A 23090-nucleotide genomic window follows, 5' to 3' on the forward strand; every position below is an offset into this window, starting at 1 on the left:
GAATTATAGGAGCTTCTTATGCAAGAAATAAACCCACTGTCTATAAGTTGCAGGTACTTTTCCCCAGCTTATTATTTGCTTTTGCAGTGATATTTGATTTGCAAATAGTGTTGATTCCTTCATTTCTTTTCTTTAATAGCTTCTGAGTTTTATACTTAAAAAGGTCTTCTCCACTTGCAGAGTATTAAAAAGATCCATGTTTTCTTTTAGTACTTCTGTGGTTTTATTTCCAAGTTTAAAACTTTGCAAGACTACAATTTATTTGGGTGGATAGTATGAGTTTGGATTCAATTTTCTTGTTTTCCAGATGGTTTCCCAGTTGTCACAATAATTTCTGTTGAATAATCTATCCTTTTACCACTGATTTGGAATGACAACTTTATTACATAAAAAATTCTCATATTATTTTTATTTCTTGAATTTCTGTTGGTCTTATAATCAATAAACAAATAAACAGATCATTTTAATTACTGTAGTTGTATCATATGTTTTACTATCTGGTAGAGGTAGTTGACCTAATTATTTATCTTTTCCAGAATTTTGCTGGCTGTTCTTTAGGAACTTAGAATCACTAATTGGTAATTTTGTTAGGATGTGTTATGTTTATAAATTAATTCAGGGGAAACTGATACCTTTAGCATGCTGAATCTTCCCATCCATGGACATTGTATACTTTTGTGTTTGGTTCAAGTCTTTTAACCACCATCCTCCCAATTCACCTTCCCCCCCAACCCCATCTTTCAGTGGGCTTCTATGACATTTTTAAGTCTTTTCATATAGGTCTTCCTTTATTACATTTATTCCTAGAGTTAGGAATGTATTCCTATCTGGTTAATGTTACACATATAGGGCGGCTTATTTCTAAACAGACACTATAATAAAAACTGTGAGTTATGGTTTTATATAAAAAGTCATACATTTTTGTTTTGGTTCTTTAGTTATGTTCTGAGTTCTTGAAACCTTAGCAAATGCAAGGCTGAAAACTTCACTAGGACCATAGTCACATAACATACTTTTTTAAAACTCCTGCTGAGAAAGAAATACTAAAATGACTGAACATGAGCTTATTAGATTTTCAGAAATCTTTGCTCCATGTTAGCTTCATCTTAAATTTTGGGAGTATTAGAGCTTAGTAGTGTTATATTACATATTAACAATTTTTATTGAACTAACAAACACAAAACTTACCTCCTAAATTCATTCCAGCTTGAAGACATTTCTGAAGTCTACAGGCAGGACAATTCTTCCGTCGAATCTTATCAATGATACAATCATTTCTTCCAGCACATAAATAGTTGTGTTGCCCTGAATAATTAAAAAACAACTGTCAAAATAAAGACTTCTACACTACTATAAAGTACTAATAAGTATAATCAGAATATGAAACTTCATCTTTCCTGCCCTGAAATTTATTCTTCAAAAACACAGAAGAGAAATAAGATTCATGGATAATATAGGCACAGGAATAGTCAGTTTAACACAGGTGAGATTTTAGATTAGAGATAAGATTAATACTGCGTTTATTTCCAACTGACTTTCATATATGTAGAGCCACGCTCCCTCACACTGAAATCTTTGGTAGCTGCCCAAGCCCTCTTAAGCAATGGTGCAATTTTCATTTAGAAATCACAGCAGCAACAGAGTGAATTGCTCAGAGGCTCTCCTGCAGTTGTTTAAGCTGCTATGCCTGTCCACCACTTACACACAGGTGATTTCAGTGGGAAGACTTACAAATTATACAACTGTAAATGTTTAACTATTTCATACTGTAGACCAAACTGTAACTTAAAATATTCAGATGTGGGAATATGCTTAGAGAGAGGCATCTACTGGCAAAATGTGAAATTGTAGCCTAGCTCTATTATTCATTTATCTATTTCAAAGATTTACAGAATATCCACCAGGTACCAGGCACTATGGCTATAGCAATGAACGAGATAGTCAAGAGGCCCTGCTATCATTAACTTTCATTCAACTGGAAGGAGACAGTCAATAGAAAGGTAATTAGGTAAAATATACAAATGTTGGACCGTCGTAAGTGCTAGGGAAGGGGCATATAACATGGTGGAGATATGGGAGGATGTTGACATTTTAAAAAGAGTATGGAAGGCCTTACTCAAAGATGCTTTAAATAAAGGTCTGAAGGAAATGAGGGCACTGTGTGGACGTCTTGGGGAGAAAATACACTATGCAGAGGGAAAAGCAAATGAGGTAGGGGCAGAGTTGGGGAGGATACCTGGCATGTTTAAGGAGCAGACAAGTATGAAAGAACAGAAAGAATGAGTGGAAAGTAAAAGATAAGGAAAAAGAGTTGATGTGAGTCAGATCATACTGGGCCATAGTAAAGATCATATTTAGGACTTGGACTTTTACTTTGAGTGCAATGGGAAGCTTTGAGTAGAGAAATGACTGGATGTGATTTACATTTAGCACGATCACTCTGGCTGCTATGTTGACAACTGACTCAATGGACAAAGACAGATGCAGGAAGACCAGGGGTAGGAGGCTGTCACTACAATCCAGGGGAGAGATGGTCGTGGGTCAGGTCAGCATGGTAGCAGTGACAGTGGTGAGAAGTGGTCAGAGTTTAGATGCATTTTAAAGGTAGAATGGCCAGCATTTGCTGATAGACAAGAAGAGAAAGGGGAGTTAGAGGCATTAAGATTCTTTGGCTGAACCCTTAAGAAAAATGGAACTGCCATAAATTGAAATGGGGAATACAGTAGGAACATGTGGTTTATGGGAAACCACCCCAATTTTGGACATGTTAAGTTTGAGATGCTTGAGAAGTTTCTAAGTGGATGTGCCAAGTTGGCAGTTAGATACACAGGTCTGGAGTCAGGGAGAGGTCTGGGCTGGAAGTGTAACAGCTTGTAGCTTGTAGTCATTATTTTAAGCCATGAGACTGGATGAGATCATATGGAGAGTGAGCACAGACTGGAAAGAGAAGAGGTCTGAGGACTGAGTCATGGGTCATTGAAAACATGCAGACAAAGGAGAGAGGGAGTTTCATCGATTGCTATAAAGCAGTGAACAAGCTCTAAAGCACTCCCTTCAGCTTAGGACTATCATGCTCCTTGGTTGAGACTTACTAGGTAAATTACAGTAAATACTCAATAAAAATAATGTATGTTGCTTAATGTAATTGAAATAATTTAATCTAAAGCACATTCTCAGTAACATTATGGTAAATCTTAGTAATAATAACAATAAACAGTACTAGAATAGGGAAATCTATCAAAGTAGAGAAATTAAAACCTACCATTATAATAATAAAATGACTTTTTAAAAAATCGGAGGCTCTTAGTGAATATAAGTAGGTATAGATAATTACACAAAGGCAATCAATACCCATGGTGAAGACCATAACTGATTCATATAACATTTCATGATGCTGCACAGTATCTTAACTGGTTACCACCTTTAAAATAAAATTTTAAGACCCTATTATAGCCCTATATTATTTAAGCCTTATAACAACCCTATGATATAGAAGGTAATTATTATTATTGCTATTTGCTAATGAGAAAAAAACTCATGCTAGCACTGGTAAAGTGGCTTCCCAAAATGATGGAACTGGAAGAATTCAGGAAGGCTGACAGTATCAGTGTGCCTTAAGGCCAGAGTCTTTTAAACATCAATTTTCAATATAATTTACTGGTGTTCCAACAAGATGCTGAAAGTGCTCTCTGGAACCAAGAAGCAAAGGAACATTATTTGAATGAGGAACACTCTACTTTATCAGTCAGTATTTCCACTGACAACCAGCATTATGTAACATTTGCATGGTGTGAAACTGAACACAAAACCACAGATTTATCTATAATTCACACTGGGTTGAACAAACTTTAAAGTCCAAAGAGAAAATTAAACGTAATTTTAATTGGTTTCAATTCAGTCAAGTATTCAGTGGGAACCTACTATGTGTGCAAAGCTGCCAAACATTTGCATAAGGGGGTGGGGTAATCTAAGGTTCTTTTCCACTTCTGCAAATGGGCAGTAAAATATGACTAAGTCTCTTCGATTGCAGGCATATGAGAATGCATAAGAAATGACCACTGCCTTCCGTACACACTAGAAGATTTTTTTTTTTTTTTAGGTATTCAAAAACAAACTTCCAAAAGCTAGGATATTTCCATAAGGATTTAAAAAAAATGAACACACCATGAAAAAAAAATCCTGTATCTAGTGTGGTGACAAATTGTTAATTAGACTTATTGTGGTGATTGTTTCACAACATAGACAAAAATAGAATCATGATGTTGTACACCTGAAACTAATATAATGTATGTCAGCTACCTCAATAAAAAAACAAGAAAACAAAAACAAAACAAAAAAAATGAACACACCTTAAAACTCCATGTTACTATAATAGCTACAGGATAATTTCCTTCCTGCAGCAATATTTGAAATTGTGTACCTGGTTTCCACCGACCAGTGTGGTCGCTGCCACCAATTCATCTTCCAAAAATAGGCTGGGAGCACTGTAAAGGACTGCTGCAGGAATGGCCTAAGATTTTTCAGACAATTCCCCATCATTTATATTTTCAGTTGTGCAAACATTAAAGATTTAAATTGTACCTTAAAAGTACGTATGTTCCATCCCTCAATCTATACTAAAACATCAAAGTAACAACAACAAAACCCACAATGAAAACAAGAGAATGCACCTAGAAGATCTAAAAAACTTTAATCATGTCTTACTTAAACACTGTGTTCTCCTAGTATTAAGAATACTAATCCTGAGTAAGTCACATCCCAGGCATTTTTAGGTAAACGATTTTCTATGATGCTAACAACATAGGGCAGACAACCAGAATGCTGGGGACCAGAGAGTGGAGGCTTTGGATGATAAGCTAAGGAACTCAGATTTTATTCAGCAGGTGATGGGGTATCAGTGAAGATTCTTGCTTGCAATATGTTGAGTTCAGAACTGTGTTTTAGAAACATTAATCTGAAGGTGATATACTAAGTAGATAGAATGGAAATAGGGGACACCATTAACAGTCTACTTGAAAGTTCTCAAAGATGGCCTCTATGCAAATTAGTAGCTATATATTTGTCAGACTATATAGCAACAGGAATAATCCTGTGGTTAAAAAGAATCTTGGTGATAAAGGAAACAAAGATTTCTGATTCAAATTACATGTCCATTACGGGGAGAATTCCAGTTCTGGTAGTGGCAGAACAGCTTGAATCAGATAAACCTCCTACAGATAACAATTATAAACTGTCCACAAAAGGAGAGAAAGATGTGAAGGCACTGGGGAGCAACCAAAAGCAGGCAGAAACTGGAAGAAAATGGACTCTTGAGAAAAGAGAATCACCCTAGACAAGATTCACCTTTGAATAAGTCTTTCCTTGAGGGCCTACATTCCACTCAGTGCAGGGTAGAAACCAAGCAAAATCCTCAGTCTTATTAGCTTCAGAAGGCAGAGAACAGACTTGGGGACTGTCAGAGCAGCTAGAAATTGAAGAAGGATATTCTGGAAAGAAGGGTGTCATAGGGGGATGGAGGTAGATAAAATGTACATATTAACTCCCCTCAAATTCTTGGCTGACCCCTAAACTGAACATGAAACTTCAGAGTCCAGGGGTAAAACAATTTAAAGTTGTAAGGGCGGAGCAGATTATTTCAGCTGCTGCCCACTAAATCAGGACTCGTTAAATACCTCAGGCTTTCCATTGTAATACTAGAAGGTCCCTACCTGGTATTCCAGGACTGAGGCATTTACCCTATGGTTAAAGGCACAACCAAAATAGACCTACCTTAAAAAAGTTTAATGCAAAGGCTCGACAATTTCAAGGTGATCTGTCAGAAATGTAACTGACTACTAGAACAAAACTCAATACTCTTTGGAGAAATACATCAGAATCTGGATTCTCTAGAAAGTCTAGAATACAATAATAATCATCAGAGGTATTTAAAAACAGAAAAATATGAACCAAAGTCAATACAAAAAATAATCAGTAGAAACAGATCCAGAGGTTGGAATTAACAGATAAGAATTTAAAAACCGATATGTCAGACTGTATAAGAAAATATGATTAATAGGAGTTAAGAATTGTGGACTATCAGAAGAGGTCTGGAAACTATAAAAACTAAATAAACAAAACCAAATGGCTATCCAAGAACTGAAAAATATAGTATCTAAAATATTTATTGGTTAGAAATAACAATATATTGGGCACTAAACAAAAATGAGTTATTGAAATTAAATAAATCTAAGTAGAAATCATCCAAATTAAAACACAAAGAAAAAAATTACAGTATAAATGAACAAGACACTAATAGCCTGTAGGATAGCATTAAGTAATTTAATATGTGTGCAGGTGGAGTCCCAGAAGGTGAGAGAAAATAGGTCAGAAAACTATGTGAAAATTTATAAATTTGATTAAAGCAGCAACTTGAAAATCTAGAAAGCTTAGCAAACGCCCTCTTTGAAAGATAAATACAAAGAAAAGCATTATAGCACAATATAGTCAGGTTACTGAAAAACAAATATAAAAATAATTATAAGCAGCCAGAGGCAAAAAAATTACATTACATAAAAGGGACAAGCAAAAGAGTAATATCTGATTTCATATCAAAGCAATTGAGGCCAGAAGACAACATATGATATCTTTAAAGACCATCAACCCAGAATAACCAATGAAAGTATTTCTCAAGATGAAGGTGAAATAAAGACATTTTTGGATAAACTAAAGCTAAGGGAATTTGTTGCTAGCAGAATCACATTATAAGATATGAAAAAGGAAGTTCTCTTTGCTGAAGGACAATGATACCAGATAGAAATCTGGATGTACTGAGAAGAAAGGCAAAAACTGGAAATGATAGATGGTAAAATGTAAAAGAAATTTTCTTTCTTTCTAAAAATTACTTAAAAGTCAAATGATTGTTTAAAGAAAAAAAGAATAAAAATGTATTATGGGATTTATAAAATATGTATGAGTGAAATATCTGAGAACATAAGAAAAAAAGCGATAAAAATGAAATTCTACTGCTGTAAGTTTATTACATTATACTTAAAATGGTACACTTGAAATTAATTCAAGGTAGACGATGATAAATTAAGAGTACATCCTGTAATCCTGAGAGCAATGGTTCTCAAAGTATGGTCCCTGGACAAGCAACATCAACATCACATAAGAACTTACCAGAAATTTAAATTTACAGGGCCGACTCCAGACTTACTAATTCAGGAACTCTAGGGTGAGACCTAGAAATCTGTGTTTTATATAGCCCTTCAGGTGATTCTGATGCACATTAATGTTTGAGAGACTGCCTGAGCAGCCACTAGAATAATAACACTAAGAAGTGTAGCTCAAGAGACCGTAGAGATATAAAGTGGCATACTAAAAAGTACTTAACCCAAAAAATACAGAGAAGGAAAAACAAGGGAACAAATAACAGAGGGAACAAAAGGAAAACAAACACCAAAGTAACAGGTATAAATCTAGTATAGCAATAATTACATTAAATGTAAATGGTCTAAACACTTTGATTAGAAGTAAAGGTGGTAGACTAGATGAAAAGAAGCAAGACTGATGTACGTGTTAAGGTGCATTTTAAATATATAGGCACAGACAGGTTGAAGGTTAAAAGATGGGAAAATATATACAATGTAAAATGTAATATAAGAAAGCTGATGCAGATATATATATATATATATATATTTTTTTTTTTTTTTTAAAGATTTTAGTTATTTATTTGAAAGAAAGAGACACAGCGAGAGAGGGAACACAAGCAGGGGGAGTGGGAGAGGGAGAAGCAGGCTTCTCGCTGAGCAGGGAGCCCGATGCGGGGCTCGATCCCAGGACCCCGGGATCAAGACCCAAGGCGAAGGCAGACGCTCAATGACTGAGCCACCCAGGCGCCCCCTGATCCAGCTATATTAAAATCAGACAAAGTAGACTTCAAGACAAAGAGGATCACCAAGAGACAATATCATTTTATGATGATTAAATTGACAGATAACAACCCTAAATATAAAATGCATCTCACAATGGAGCTTCAAAATACATCAAGCAAAAATTGACAGAACTAAAAGGAAAAAAGATAAATCCAAAATCACAGTTGGTGACTTAAGAACCCTCCTCTCAGCAACAATTTCTCAGAGCAATCACTATCTACCTAGAGGAACAGTAAAGATATAGAAGATTTGAACATTATCAAACACCTTGGCCCAAATAACATTTAGGTCACACAATTACACAATACACATGTTCAAGTGCTCATGGGACATTCACTGAGAGAGGGCATATCTTGAGCTATAAAACAAGTGTCAAATTCTAAAAGGATTAAAATCATGCACAGTATGTTTTCTCATCACAAAGGAATTAAATTAGAAATCAATAACAAAATAGCTAATAAAACCACACATATTTAAAAATTAAGCAACACCCATCTAAATAATTTGAGTCAAAAAAGAGATCAAAATGGAAATACTGAATATTTCAAACTGAATGATAATGAAAACTCAACATATCAAAATTTGTTGGATACAGCTAAAGCAGTACTTACAAAAGAATTTTTAGCTTTATACACTCATATTAGAAAAAAGAAAGGTTTAAAATTGATGACCTAGGATTCTACCTTAAGATGCTCGAAAAAAATAGAAACTAATCCCAAAGCAAATAGAAGGAATGAAATACAGTGTAGAAATCATTGACAAAGAAAAATACAAGCAAGAGAGAAAAATCAACAAAGTCAAAAGGTGGTTCTTTATAAAGCCTAGTTAATTAGGCAACAGCAGATAGGCTGGGAATTCTGCTCCATGTCTTCTCACCTTGGGCCCTAGGCTGATGGAGCAGCCACCACAGTGAATACTGAGTCTCAGGGCACAGACGCTAGTGAATCTACTTAGGAAATCTAATGCTCCAGACTAGAAAGGACAATTCACTATTCATTGCTCAGATCTAGTCCAATGAGCCCACTCAACCACAAGGAAGGCAGGAACTGGAATCCTACCTTGTGCCCAGAAGGCAAAGAGCTGGAAATATATGGGGAACCTTGCTGAAGACTACCTCCAGGAAGGGTAAATGAGAACATAAAGTTCAGCCTTTATATTAGTTCTTCTCAAAGTATTAGAAGATTTACATTATTGCTTTTTTTTGAACAAATTAATTTTAATAGATAACGCTGAGAGCTCTTTCCATAAATAGGTGAACTTTTCAAAATATTAATGAGAAGCTACTAGTGTGTAATACATTTCCTTTTAAAAGAAAATAAGCATCTATGGACTATTTTAATAAAGAATGTAATCCAGTGACCACCTCCAAGTCCCAAAACCCCCAGCCTATTTTATCAATGGAAACACACTAATATGCATATGTATTCAAGAATTTGTACTGAAAGAAAAAGAAACTAAATAAATTAAAAGCTTATAGGGGAAATGCAAATGTCCCACAATTTTCAAATAGATTGTAATTGTTTTTCTTCATAAAAATTTAGAGAAAGTTCCATCTGGCTAGTTGGTAACAAGCACTGTAATAGATACTCCAAAGAAAAATCATTTCCACAACACGGAGGGAAATAAAAGCTTAAAGTAAATAGGATATGCTTTGAAGATTACAAAATATTTCTTTAAATTAAAACCTTTGTACAAAATTGCTGAACATCCATCTATGACACGCTATTAGACACTAAGAAGAACGATACAGCACAAACAGCATACTTCCTGGTCCATAGCTGCTACTGAATAAAAGAATGAAGGAATGAATACAAACACACTGATAAATTCAATCATGTACAACATACAGAATTTAAATGTTCATACAGTATGTTGTATATAGACAAACCTACAGTAATAATGAATGTTCACAGAAGGCCTACTGACTCCTAGGTAATTGACTTTCACAAAAGATCCACGCATATAAATCTTTTCTGCTTATCTCCAGCATCATACCTTTTAGACTCTCCTACACACACACAACAATGGAAAAAAAAGAGCTCTCAGGATTTACTAGGAAGCAGCAGAGAGTTCTATGAAAGGCAAAGCTTAAACTAGGGTCAGAATCCCACAGAGGCAGAGTGTGCCTTTCTGGTGTCCTGGGTCCCAAGTCATTCCCCACCCCCCCAACCCACCCCATGTAGCCCACATCATGCTCCATTGAAATTGGCTAGGTAGCCATTACGGAGCCACTTGCATGTAAGAACATCTTGTTTTAGGAATGAAAATCTGTTCAGGAGGGCTCAGGGAACTTTAGTCACTCATCCATCAGTGTGTACTAGTTCAGTGTACCTCCTGCCTGAGGAAGTGGCTGCTTTTTGGAGAAAAGGCAGTCATTCTAGAAAACAGAAAGCCACCAAGGTTGGAGTAAATCTGGATGGGGTACCGGGAAGCTTAGTTAGCACATATGTAATATAAATTCACAGGCTTACAGAAAAACCAGAAGTATTCAAATCAAACGGAAAATGCCCATGGACTTTAAAAAACAAAGTCGAGGGATGCCTGCGTGGCTCAGTTGGTTAAGCATCTGCCTTCGGCTCAGGTCATGATCCCAGGGTCCTGGGATCGAGCCCCGCATCAGGCTCTCTGCTAGGCAGGAAGCCTCCTTCTCCCTCTCCCACTCCCCCTGCTTGTATTCCCTCTCTCACTGTCTCTCTGTCAAATAAATAAATAAAATCTTTAAAAAAACACACAAAAAAAACAAAGTTGAGTTCAAAAATTTAAAAAACAAATCAACAGTATCATTTTTTCCCTATTGTTCTCAACTGTGGTATTGCTTTTAACTGGAAAATAATTCAGAAAGTGCCTAAAAATTAACATCATTGCTTTAAAAGTTACTGAACTCAAGAAAAATTCTCTTTGAAAACTTTCAATTACTTTGAAATCAAAAACCAAGTTTTTGTTGTACTTGGGTTGGTCCCAAATGAGAAAATACAGATTGGATGACATATGGGTCTTGCCTTAAAGCATCAATAATGCTAGAACAGAAAGAATGGAAACGTGGAAGGCAGCAGGGAGGAGATACAGTGGGAAGGGCACAGCTTTGTCACCGGACACACCTGGGTCCCAACCCAACCTCAGTCAATAGGGAGTTGTGAGAATCTTGGCCAAGTTGTTTAACCTGTTCTGAGCCCCAGCTTCCTGATCTATAAAATGGACATAGTAACGCTTGCTTTATAGGTTGTCAGTTGAATTCAAATTAATATATATAAAGAAAGCAGCACAAAGCCAGGCCCGAGGTAAGAACTCAAAAAAAAAAAAAATGGTGATAGTGACGTTACCCATCTTTTTTTTTTTTTTTTCTGGTTAGCTCGGTTTAAAAAAAAAAAGTAGAATGAGAAAATCCAAAGAACATAGCCTAAACTCTTTTTTTTTAAACTATAATTTATTTTTATTTTTTATTTAATTTTATTTTACTTTATTATGTTAGTCACCATACAGTCCATCATTAGTTTCTGATGTAGTGTTCCATAATTCATTGTTTGCGTATAACACCCAGTGCTCCACGCAGAACGTGCCCTCCTTAATACCCATCACCAGGCTAACCCCCCCCCCCCCCCCCCCCCCCCCCACAAACCCCCCTTTTTTTTTTTGGCCCCCTGTCCCCCATGGTTCGTTTCTCTCTCCGATTCCCCCCCTTCATTCTTCCATTCCTTCTCCTAATGTCCCCCATGCTATTCCTTACAAACATAGCCAACTCTTAATTAAATACGTCATGGAAGAACTTCCTGTGGGAAACAAATATCACAATTGAGTGAGGAACACCTGTAGATGGAAAGCCCACTTGAGACGAGACAGATACCATTCAGCTCTGATCTCCAAGCCTTAACTTTTTCAAAAGCTGGCAAGGATGTGAGAGTGGGGAACGATATCCTTAGGGTAAACACAGGACAGAAAGTTGGGACTCGGATCTGTCTGCAGCTCAGCTAAGAATTCTAGATGAGGGTCCAAGACCCTAAGAGTGGTGTTAAGACTCTGCAAAGTTATAACTTTCTTGTACTGTTGCTCCTCATATGCTTTATCTGTTTTCCAGGGTTACTTAATATCAAAACTCTTAAAACTAAGTAGGCACACATTTTAAAGGCAAAACAGGTCCAGTCCCTCCATGACCTTTCTAGAAGGTGGACAAGGCTGGGGAAACTTAAATGACTAAGATAAATCATGAGATCGATGTGGTATGACTTTGAAGAAGGAAGTGATTATACTGGGAAGAAAGGGATGAGGAAGGCTTTGTGCAGAAAGCAAGCATCTGAGGTAAGCCTCGAAGAATGCTGTGGATTTGAAACACGGAGAGGACAGGCACATAGACATCCCAGGCAAAGGACGGGGGCGGGGAACAGCAGAGACACAGTTAAATGTGCGGTGAGCAACTGGTCTGATCAGCTGAGGTCCAGGAAGACAGGGGAACAGAGAAGGAACAAACTGTATTCTGGTGCCCAGAGGACATCCAGGGAGCTGTCAACACTATGAGGGCTCCTGAGCCCCCTCTTCTGGGTTTTAGACATGTGCATCCACCTAACTCAGTGGATGTCCCCACCTGAAGGTCTCTGACACATCAAATCCTCCATATTCACAAATCAAGCATAAAGTGCCCACCCTACAGACAGCCCTCTTCCAGCCTCCTAATTCCCCTGCCCTTAAAGCTATAGCCAGTTATTAGAACTAGAAGCTTCAGGGTCATCCTTGATTTACACCCCAACCACCTCCCCACAAACTCCTGCAATCCCCAATATTCCATAGGTCCTGAGGCCATGAGGTCCTGGTGATTCTCTGCCCTGAGTTTCTCTTGAATCCTATCTATATCTGCCAGTACTTTCTCCCCTGATTTTAGGCTCTCTTAGTTAAATTTCTGAATTACAGAGTTTGAATCCTTGCTTACTATCTGTGTGACCTGAGACAAGTTACTTAACCTTTCTGTATATCAGTTTCCTCATTTGTTAAATAGGAATTATCAAAGTGTCTATCTCATGAGTTATCAGGAAGATGAATATACCATATAAAGTACTTAGAGTAATCCCTGGCATCCAGTAAGGATCCGGTGAATGGTAGTTGTTATCATGAAATTATTGCTATTATCATATATTATTATTATTATTGTAACTAGTCTACCCTGCCTCTACCATGTCCTCATTTCTAAATCAAATGATGATTAAACTTCAATTTGAAAGCTAAGAGAAATGAACCCTAACACAGCCCTCAGTATCTAAGAACACAAAGTGAAGAGCTACCCTGGTTGAAATGGCCATGAGGACCCTCCCTGGTGCTATTCCCCATTTTGCACCTGCCAGTGATCCAGAAGGCACTGTGTGGCAAACCTAGGGCTCTTCTGAGCACACAATCAGAGCCAGGAGCCTCCGCCTTCCAGAGAGCTGTGCAGTCATCCTTTGGAATCACAAACCTGATCATTTCATCCTTCTGGTTAAAGGCCTTCTAGGGCCCTTCACTACCTAAACTTCCAAGTGCAAACTGTTCTGTATCTTATTCAAAGTGACACTGAGCCACTGGGACACAAAGAGGGGAGGTAGGCTGGCAGGCAGAGCTCAAAGATATGCTCAGGAAAACTTACTACTATTTCAGGAAAAGTAAGCAAAGCTGGGATCAGAGGCATTTGATACTGTAACACTGGACTGTTTTTTCTACTGCTCTTTTAGTTATGGTGTTTTTATTGTCACGTGATTGCTATTATGATTGGTATGAAAGACATCGTAACTGGTGGCTTATTTTAACAAAATGGAAAAAGTCAGAAGATCGGTCACTTTGTATGTTTGTATCTCTGTTCACAGGTACAGGCATAGAGGTCAGTCCAGAATTACAAACCATGCTTAGAGACACCCTAAAACTGCAGATGGTAGCACCGGGTGCAGTGAGCATCCCCTGCCTGTCTGGCTCTGGCTCATGTTCAGTCCTAGGCTGTGGCCGCACCTGTGGTACATCTTCCCCATTACTTCTTTGCTTTGACCTTAGGGAGGAGTCCTATTTCTGCTTTGCTCTGGTTCAACTTTCATATTCAGTGATATCTTGGGGACACACACCACCTTCAATTCCCCAGCAATGTTCTGCTCCTCTAACTACATCTGGAAAAACACACTATCCTCTCTTATTCCACCTGGGAGCTAGGCCATAAGTACGGCTGATATCAAATCAAACACTAGAGTTCTCAGGTAAAATTAGACATGGAAAGAACCCGGTTCTAAAAGCCCTAGTAACATGCTGAACACCTACAAATACCTTCCTGAATTTTTTTTAAAAAGATGCACAAAGAAGGAGGTAGTCGAACTCAATCTGATGAGCAGGCATTTGATATGACAGGGGATTAAAGTGATTCTATACTGAACAGAATGCCCCAAGTTGTACATTTTGAAAAACTGACTTATCATGACACTTGGGGAGCACAGCCCTTTACAAATGGGGGACTGACTGGAGACAGTAAGGACACACCAAACATGACACCTGTCCCTGCCCCAGCGTCCAGATCCTTTCCCATCCCCCTAAAGAAGCTTGCCTGGGGCCTCAGGCTGGGTCTTCCAGATGGGAACACTTCAACCTCTCCCCATGTGGGTATTTTCTTCTGGGGGAGACAGCTCCATGGATGCCACACTTCAGGTCTCTCCTTTACTCACTCTGCCTTGATTAGTAAGTCTGAGAAGAATCAATCTGACTTGTTTGCCTCAGCATCTTCTTCCTGGGGGAGAATTCCCTCAGGGAGCAGGTGCAGCCTCCAGTCTTGAGGAGGCCTGTCCTGCTCCAGGATTGCCTGCACCTCTCTCTAATTCTGGGGCTCAGGTAGCAGTCCCCTTTTTTGCTCTTACCACTAAGCCACATCCTTCAACTTATTTACCACCCCCCACCCCAAAGTTGGTATTTTATCTACCACCAGCTACTGCTTTATTTCTTCATTTGTTCACCATCCAGGTAGGGAAACAAGGTGCTAGTTCACAGGTCTCTTAGAGATAAAGACAGAAGCCCACACCAGCGTCCCCGAGACTCAGATCTCAACAACAGGGATACGACACCAGGTGGGTCCCCCCAATGTGAATCCTGGGACAAAGATCCTACGGTCCTTCTCTACCTACTTCCATGGAATCTTGCTCCCCAATTCCTGACTCCCCAGGTCTGCAACATGTTAGAAGGCAGGGCACCCAGAGAATACACGGTCATGTGAGAATCCAAATGTCAGGGTGCAAACCTCTTGATGACAGTTAAGACATATGTTAGTTCCTTTTCTGTGATTGTTTTCATTTTCCTTTAAAAAAACAATCTATCAAAGAGATTTCACCAAAGGATCTCATTTTTCTTTAAAATTTTATTTTCGCACTTAACACGCTCGGTGAAATGCAATTTTCTTTTTCACGCCTTGAAACTACAAGAGAGTTTAACTAAAAGGGGGCAGAAATGAGTAACATAGTTTAATATTTATCACTATCTCAAAGATATATTGCTCAATAATTTGTTATATGCCCAAAGCCATTAACAAATCTGATAGTCGTGTTGCTGTTGCTGTTATTAAAACCTGGGAACTCTGTGCTTTAGCAGAAAACCAAACTTTCTGAGTCCTCTTTAACTTAACTACCCCTGATGGATACTCTAAGAATATCCAGGCTTTATGTACAATGTAGTTTCCCTTTTTCTGAAAAAGGCATTCATTTTCAGAAAGGCAATTTCACCAAATCCCTTTTAGAATTAACTTTTGGCTTAAATTTCTTTCTGATTTTTAAAGGTCCATTTGTTATCCTGCTGGAGGATTTTTTTTTTTTTTTTTTTTAAAGCAGTTGACAACTGCCCAGCAACAGCAGCCTGTGTTTGCAGTCACTATTTTGGGCTACATCACATGTCACTTACATAACCTTGTTTAACTGCTCTTGAACTGGTTTGAACAACCTGGGAAACAGATTAGGGCAGTCCCGGCAAATTCCCTCATTGCAGATTCTGATGGGTGATTTCCCATCCCCCCTGCCCCCATCTTAAAATGTTGCACGGTGAATAAGACGGTGTCCGACAAGAACTGGTTATTCATTGTTAGAGCCAGCTAAAACATTTGATAATTAACTTCCTCTGCTCAGTTTAAACCAGTCTGGTCTGCCCATAATAAACCAATGAACAATGATCCCCTGCTGCTGGGGTTTATGAGTGAGCCTGGATTAACATGCTTTAAAATGCCAGTGGTGGGGGGGACTCACTTGAGAAGTATAGGTTGCCTCTGCCACCTTTGAACACCAATATTTTTAAGTTATGTTTTGAGGAGTCCAAGATTTTAATTTAGAAGTCAGATTGGACTTATTTTTTTCCCTGTGGTGTTTCAAGAGTTCTTCCCATGTGGGTAAGCATGAAATTCCCAGATAAACATTCTTCTTGGTGTGAAAGGTGTTAGTTTTTCATTTAAAAAAATATAACTTCTAATTATCGTGACTTAAATTTTAGGCACTCTGTATATTTTGGTGAAAGATAATCAAAGAAAATATATGACACAAGCCAAGTGCAATAAGCTTTTAACCTTGAGAAACATGTATTATGATGTGCAATAAGAAAAGACAAGTACGTTATTGACAAAGAACAAGGAACATTTTTTCAGGAGGAGTGACTTATGTCCTACACATATTCAGTAGTAGGAATTTAACATAGTTGTACTTTGCTATGCAAAAACATCTGTTATCTAGATAAACTTTCTTTTAAATAAGTTATTCAGGGCACTGGGCAGGGAATTAACACTTGTTGAATTCCTATTATGTGACAGGTGCTTTACCAATCACATAATTTAATCCTTAATTTAAAAATCCTATGGGATGTGGGAATGAATCCTATGAGATTGGTCATATGTTCTCCATTTTGTCAATGAAGACACACAGGTTAAATCATGTGGCCAGCTTAGCTGGGATTTGTACTTGGTGCTCTTTCATTACAGCATTTACTCTTTCTATGGCTCCATATGTATTAGAAGTACCCCTAAGATATTTACACCCACGGGGTAAAATGGGACATAAAGAGAATCTTTGCATCAAAAGACATTTAGGCTACCATATAGGGATAACTTGTATACTAAAATATTAACTACTCTGACTGACACTTGGGAAGGGAAATGGCATGAATTTAGGCCTATCTACAAGTCTGTTACATAGGATGGCAAACTTACATACTGCCCAATCCACCACTTTTTCTTGGTCCACATGTACCTGCAAACCCCAGAACCTGAACGAAACATATTCACAGTCTTACAGAACTGAATCCTGTGTGCTATGTTCTTAATGATCAGATCTCATTCACTTATGTTCAACCAGCAAATTGCCCAAGATCTTAAAAGTAGAAATGAGGCCTGGCAGAGAGAAGGGGTCTTGTTCAACCACCCTGGCCTCAAACTATTAAGATTTGAAGGTCTCAACACAACTCAGTGGGTCCTTATTTGCCATCTGAGGCATAGCCTGGTTTCTAAACACCCTTCCAGTTCTAAACCCAAATGAAACCCAGCTGAGAGCTGTCTTGGTAACAGAGAATGATTGTATCATAAACTTATACTGACAATCTAAATTTTTTTTTAAAGTTTTATTTATTTATTTGACAGAGACAGCGAGAGGGAACACAAGCAGGGGGAGTAGGAGAGGGAGAAGCAGGCTTCTCGCTGAGCAGGGAGCCCGATGCAGGGCTTGATCCCAGGACCCTGGCATCATGACCTGAGCCAAAGGCAGACGCTTAACGACTGAGCCACCCAGGCACTCCGACAATCTAAATTTTTGCTAGAAAAAAAATTATGAAACTTTTTGATATGAGGTTGTTTTGCTCACACACACACATTAAATTAGACTAATTTGGGTATATAATAGCATGTGCAAGGTACAGAACTGAAGCAGTATTATGGGTCATATGACTTAAAGTTTCTCTCTGTCTCCACTATCCGCTGGCCACCCAGTTCCCTTCCCCAGAGGCAACCACTGTTATCAATGTCTCTGTAGCACTCCAAAGGTTTTCTAGGACACACGTCTTTTAAGCACAGTGACTATGTTGTTTGTTGAGTTAAGCACTATTAATTCAATATGTCTGTTATTTTACTAATTAACTCAACAAATAATTATTGGGTGGCTATTACATGCCAGTTATTGTGATCGGCACGGGGGCTGAGAGATAAATAAGGCGAGATCCCTGTCCTTGAGGGACTCATACACGGTCCAGTGTGGGAGACAGGGTGCTAAGCATTTCAAACCCTGGAGCAAGAACAGCATGTGGGCAGAGTGCTAAAGGAATGTGGAAGAGGAAAGACGTGTTTCAGAAGTCAGAAAAGGCCTCCTCGGGAAAAAAAAAAAACACACACACAACACTAGGCCCGCTTCTTGAGGAATGTTTGTTGGGTGGAAAGGGAGAGAAGTTTTCTAACTAGAGAAACAACATGTTAACGTGGATGCTGTCAAAGGGTATCATATACAGAGATGGGAGAGCTTGGTGTGGCTGGAGCATTGGGAGCACATGTGAAGGCAGTAAAAAATAAGACAGCAAGGGTTTGCTGTGCCATGCGACGTAGGCTGGCTATGGATCTTTAGGCAATGGGGAAGCCAATCCAGGTCTAATTTGTGTTTTAGGAAGTTCACAGGGGCAGCTCAGCAGGAAATATCCAGAGTAATGGCAAAGGGACTGGTTAAGCTCAGAATTCACATGACTCTTTAAGACGGTGGTTAGTTATCCTGATTAGTTAACCTAATCTGTTACTCCCTAGCCCCAAATGTGTTTTTCTATATCTTACTTGCTTCAACATCCACTCATTATCCAAGTGAGAACAGTTGAAACCATCCTAAATTATTTCTTTCTGGTCTTCCGTGCAAATATTCCACACCTTTCTGATTTTATTACCCAAAGTTGTTGACTTCTGCCTCCAGGGTCTCATGGTCTCAAAGAAGGAGACAATGTGTATGCTCGAGGTAAAAACGGTAGCCTTTGAGTTACCTTCCTACTTTGCCAAAGCAGAGTAGATATTTTCCTTTTTTAGCATTCTCCTTTATCCAATTCTTTCCAATAGAAATTACTCACAAATTTAGGATGTTTGAACCAAAATTCTTGTGCTTATGAGGAAAAAGTGGTACAGGATGTAGATCTGCATACATTAGACTTTGTGTAGGATTATTTCACCATTCGGAGTTGAAGATCATAATCAGAGGAGGCAGGGTGGAGGAACTGTGGCAAACTGTCCTGTGAAATAGGACAAGCCATTGGCTGAGAAGGAGGACAGGGGAGGATGAGAGAGCAGATCCTAAGTGTGTGGAACTGTCACGAGAATATGACAGACAGCATGACTGGAAAGGCAGAGGACTGACATTTGGTGAGTAGCTACGATGCTCTAAGCTACTAGGCTGGAAAAGCTATATTCTCATCATATTCAGTGTTGACAGGTAATATTGTCCTCGTGCTCTGGACAAGAAAAATAAGTTAAGCAGCTGTCCATGGTGCTTCTCACAGCCAGTGGTGATGGCAGAATTTGAACCCAGATCTGATAAAGCCCATGCTCACCTGGCGAGTCACTCAGAAAGTCCTGAAATCTTAATATGCACAATATCTCATTCTTGCTTTCTAAGACAGCTTTGTACTTACACATTTTAACCTTGTACATTTGATCATTTGACTAAATTGCTTAAAATCAAAGAACTTCCCTTTTAGAAAATAGCTTAGTCCTTATTTATAGCTGAAACTCAGAAGAAAAGTTCCTAACGTAGTGATGGGTTTGGGCTCAGACACATGTGGGTTATATCTAGACTCTATCACTTATCAGCCCTGCAATATATTTTCTCACCCATAAAGTTGGAGTAACCAAACTTATCTCACGGGGGATTATAGCGAATAAATGCAATAGTATGTTTAAAACGCCTAGCACCATGACTGGAACACAACTGGTGCTCCACAAACCTTCTCCTCCAAGGTCATACCCTTGAGATTGAGACCGGGGAGTGGAGCCCTGTTCCTGGAGCCGAATGCCTGGCTCCCACCTCATTTCACCACACCCTGACTGTGAGAGCTGGTTAGTCGGCCTCGTGAAGCCTTCATATCCCCAACTATAAAATGGGGAGAGTAATAGTACCTCTCCCTTAGGGCAGCCCTGTCCAGGCCAATCTTGACTTTGAGCAGGAAGGAATGAGTCCCTCTGTTTTAAACCTGGATCTCTGCATTAAGTCCAATATAATCTCTAATTATGCTTGTATTCTGGGTTCACTTTCTGTTAACTGCACTTATGCCTCATACAGACAGTGTCCCACTGTCCTGTAGCTTGCACAGTAGCACCCCCAATTCTTACAGGACAGAGTTCCTGGCTCTCTCTGATGTCCAGTGCCAAGACTGAGGCTCTGACACTTGTTGCCTGAGAGCCCACCTGGTTCCTCTTGCGCTCAGAGACTCTCATGATGCCCTGCCCAGACCACAGTGGCTTCTGCACTCTTTGGAACTCTATTCTTTTGGCACGAATGTCCATGCTCCAGTTATTGTCCCATATTGATGAGCAGGTCTGGTTTCATACACCAGGCCTTTCTAGTTTGCCCCATCATTACTTATTCTACAAAGACATATTTTCTTTCCTTAATTCTTGTCACCTTTTCTTTTATACAGAAGAGATGAGACACAGAGAAATAAGCATTTAGCTTAATTACAACTGTACTGTGTTTTCCCTCTCTTGAAAAGCAAGAGTCTGTCATGAGGAACATATAAAACTTGTGTTACTAGATCATTAAGAAAGTATACAGATTTACAAATTGATTGCCTAATGATCATTGTAGTCACTTTTAAATCAGAGAGACACATTCACTTTAGTGGCCTATGTAACTGGAAAATGGACAGCTGATTTTTGGCTCATTTGGACAATCTCATGAGGCCTGGGATGGTTGCTCCCAGCCCTTACCGGTCTGGGCCTTCTCCTCCTCTTCCAGGTCTCTCTTCTTCAGGCCTCATCTAGCCAAAGGTCCAGGGTTGATACTGCTTCGGGCTAGAAGTTCACAGAACATCCCAGCCCTTTGCCTACTCCTACTCCCCATTCATTATGCTGGCCTCCACCGTTTGCTCAGAGCTACACTGCTGCATAATGTTCTCTCACTGCATAAGAGTTTCCCAGGCCTAAATTTCCCTACTGGACCCCAGGTCATAAGTCAGCCCTTCTGTGCAGTGTCCTCGTCTCCTTGAAGGGGCAGCTTCTAGAGGATAACCCCTTTTTATTAACAGAGAATGAAAGTGGGCAGACACAGGCCTGCTTTAGTGTGACACCTGACTTTCTAATATCCTCTCTTGTGGGGTCTAGACCCAAGCCCACTGCACTAGAACAAGGTAATTTGCTTCCCCACTTGTCAGTGTTCCTTATACACACTCCTAGAGAGAGAAAAAGACCTGGGGTTTGAGGCAGGGTTGCGCCTTGGTCTTGGCCCCCCCATCCATGTTGCTTTCCCAGGTACCTATCTAACATTGCTGGTGTGTCCTTGGCTGTCCACGCCCTCTGTCGCTATACTCTACCACATGGTTTAAGCTCCACAAACCATGGGTAAAACTTCAAATGCCAACTGTCTACCTGGATTCTTATTCTTATGCCCTCTCATCTGCTATGTGATCCCCAAGGTCTCATACCAACCAAAAGCTTGGACTGCGGCTGGGAACGGCAGTGCCGCTTCGACTCTCAACTTTATTCCTATTGGTCCTAAGATATGTTGTAGGTACAGTACCATGCTGTGAGAATGAAGAAATCCTGAGACACAGCAGATGAAAGCAATCATAATGTGGTTAAGCCTTTTCTAGCCACAAAGCCAATAAATTATTACCTTAATAAGCTAAATAATTTTATACAAAAGTTCCTCGGTAAGCTTTATAAATCTCTAATTGGCAGGTCATCCTGGACAAGTTATAACCTTCCTAAATCCCTTAACTGTAAAATGTAGAGATGGGATTGTCTCCACTGTCTGTGGCTCTATCTCTTTGCTTCTACGGTCCTGAAAAGAGGAATGATTGAGGGAAAGATACAGAGTCATCATTAGAGTGAGCAGACAGTAAATAGGGCAATGGAGCCTTAGCCTGTGGCCTATGTAAATACACAGTGTAATTGGCAAAGCCAAACTAAGAGCGAATTGCTGAAGACAGGAGAGGGAGCTGTAATCGCTGTCCTTATACCACACAAGAGTCTTAGAATTGCAAATTAGTTAAAAGAATTCAAAAAGTAGTCACTACGGCCTTTGATGAGAAAGGCAAAGATAACAGAAATGACTTTTTTGAAAATACTTCTAAAGAAAGTACTCCAGGAGAGAAAAAACAAAATCATAAGACCGTGTATATATTTGTATAGGTATCTAACCACACCTACATCTTAAAGAACTGTAACACTGATGAAAGTTAAAAAGCAATCACATTACAATCTTGAAGCTGTGTTATGTAAAAGAAAAAAAAATCTGGAATTTTTCACTAGGTATTTCAGGATTAAAAAAATGCAGAAATGTAAGTTTCAGCCCCCCCCATTTCCATTTTCCATGCTCACTCCTACGAAGTTTTTAAGGAGGCTACTTGTTTATGTATTTATCTTTATGTTGCAATTACAAATTGATAAACCGTGTTGGGAAAGAGTCTAGAAGTAATATTGTAAGCCAAATAAAAATCAGAGATTATTATAATTGAGAAGCTGTGGCTTCCCTGGAAGAGTATTCAAGAAAGAGGTACTCTGTGGTTAACACCTAAGATCGAGTAACGTGAGATAATATGCCTGTATGAAGCAGGATGGTGATAAACGTAATACAGCTTGTAGGCCAAAAATAGCCTAGTTTTTCCCAGCTCTGAATTCCATCGGTCAGAATAAGGTGGATGGCATTCATCAGATACCCGCAATGCATATATAGCTGGACTGATTTAATCCTCTGGGGGACTTAAATTTTCTTACCCATAAAAATAATCAAGCACCAATTAATAGAATTTGTGTAAATTCTTATGTAATGGAGTCTTTGGACATTATCACCAGCCTATTCTTTCTCCCTTTATGGAGACTAAGGTCAGTACACATTCACATCCTTTCTACATATGTCTAACTAAGGTCTTGACTAAACCTCAATGTTCTCTGCAAACTTAACTGACCTTGGACACATACATCTTCTCTCTCTAAAACACCCTCACACTTTATTTGAACCTCAGGGATCTAGCTTACATTAGCTAAGA

The 23090-nt window shown here is 38.9% G+C and overlaps 1 protein-coding gene across 5 annotated transcripts in view; it reads right to left on the minus strand.

The window, feature by feature from the left end:
• Positions 1-23090, minus strand: part of NR3C2 (nuclear receptor subfamily 3 group C member 2) — a 330847-nt gene that overhangs the window by 103150 nt on the left and 204607 nt on the right. For all 5 annotated transcript variants that reach the window (XM_073892336.1, XM_073892338.1, XM_025874290.2 and 2 more), the window contains exon 4: positions 1189-1305. In XM_073892336.1, coding sequence (XP_073748437.1) covers positions 1189-1305 — 117 coding nt within the window. The remainder of the gene's footprint in view (positions 1-1188; positions 1306-23090) is intronic.

This window comes from Callorhinus ursinus, unplaced genomic scaffold (assembly GCF_003265705.2).
Source record: "Callorhinus ursinus isolate GAN/ISIS: 27379988/994484 unplaced genomic scaffold, GSC_fseal_2.0 scaffold4, whole genome shotgun sequence".
Lineage (NCBI taxonomy): Eukaryota > Metazoa > Chordata > Mammalia > Carnivora > Otariidae > Callorhinus > Callorhinus ursinus.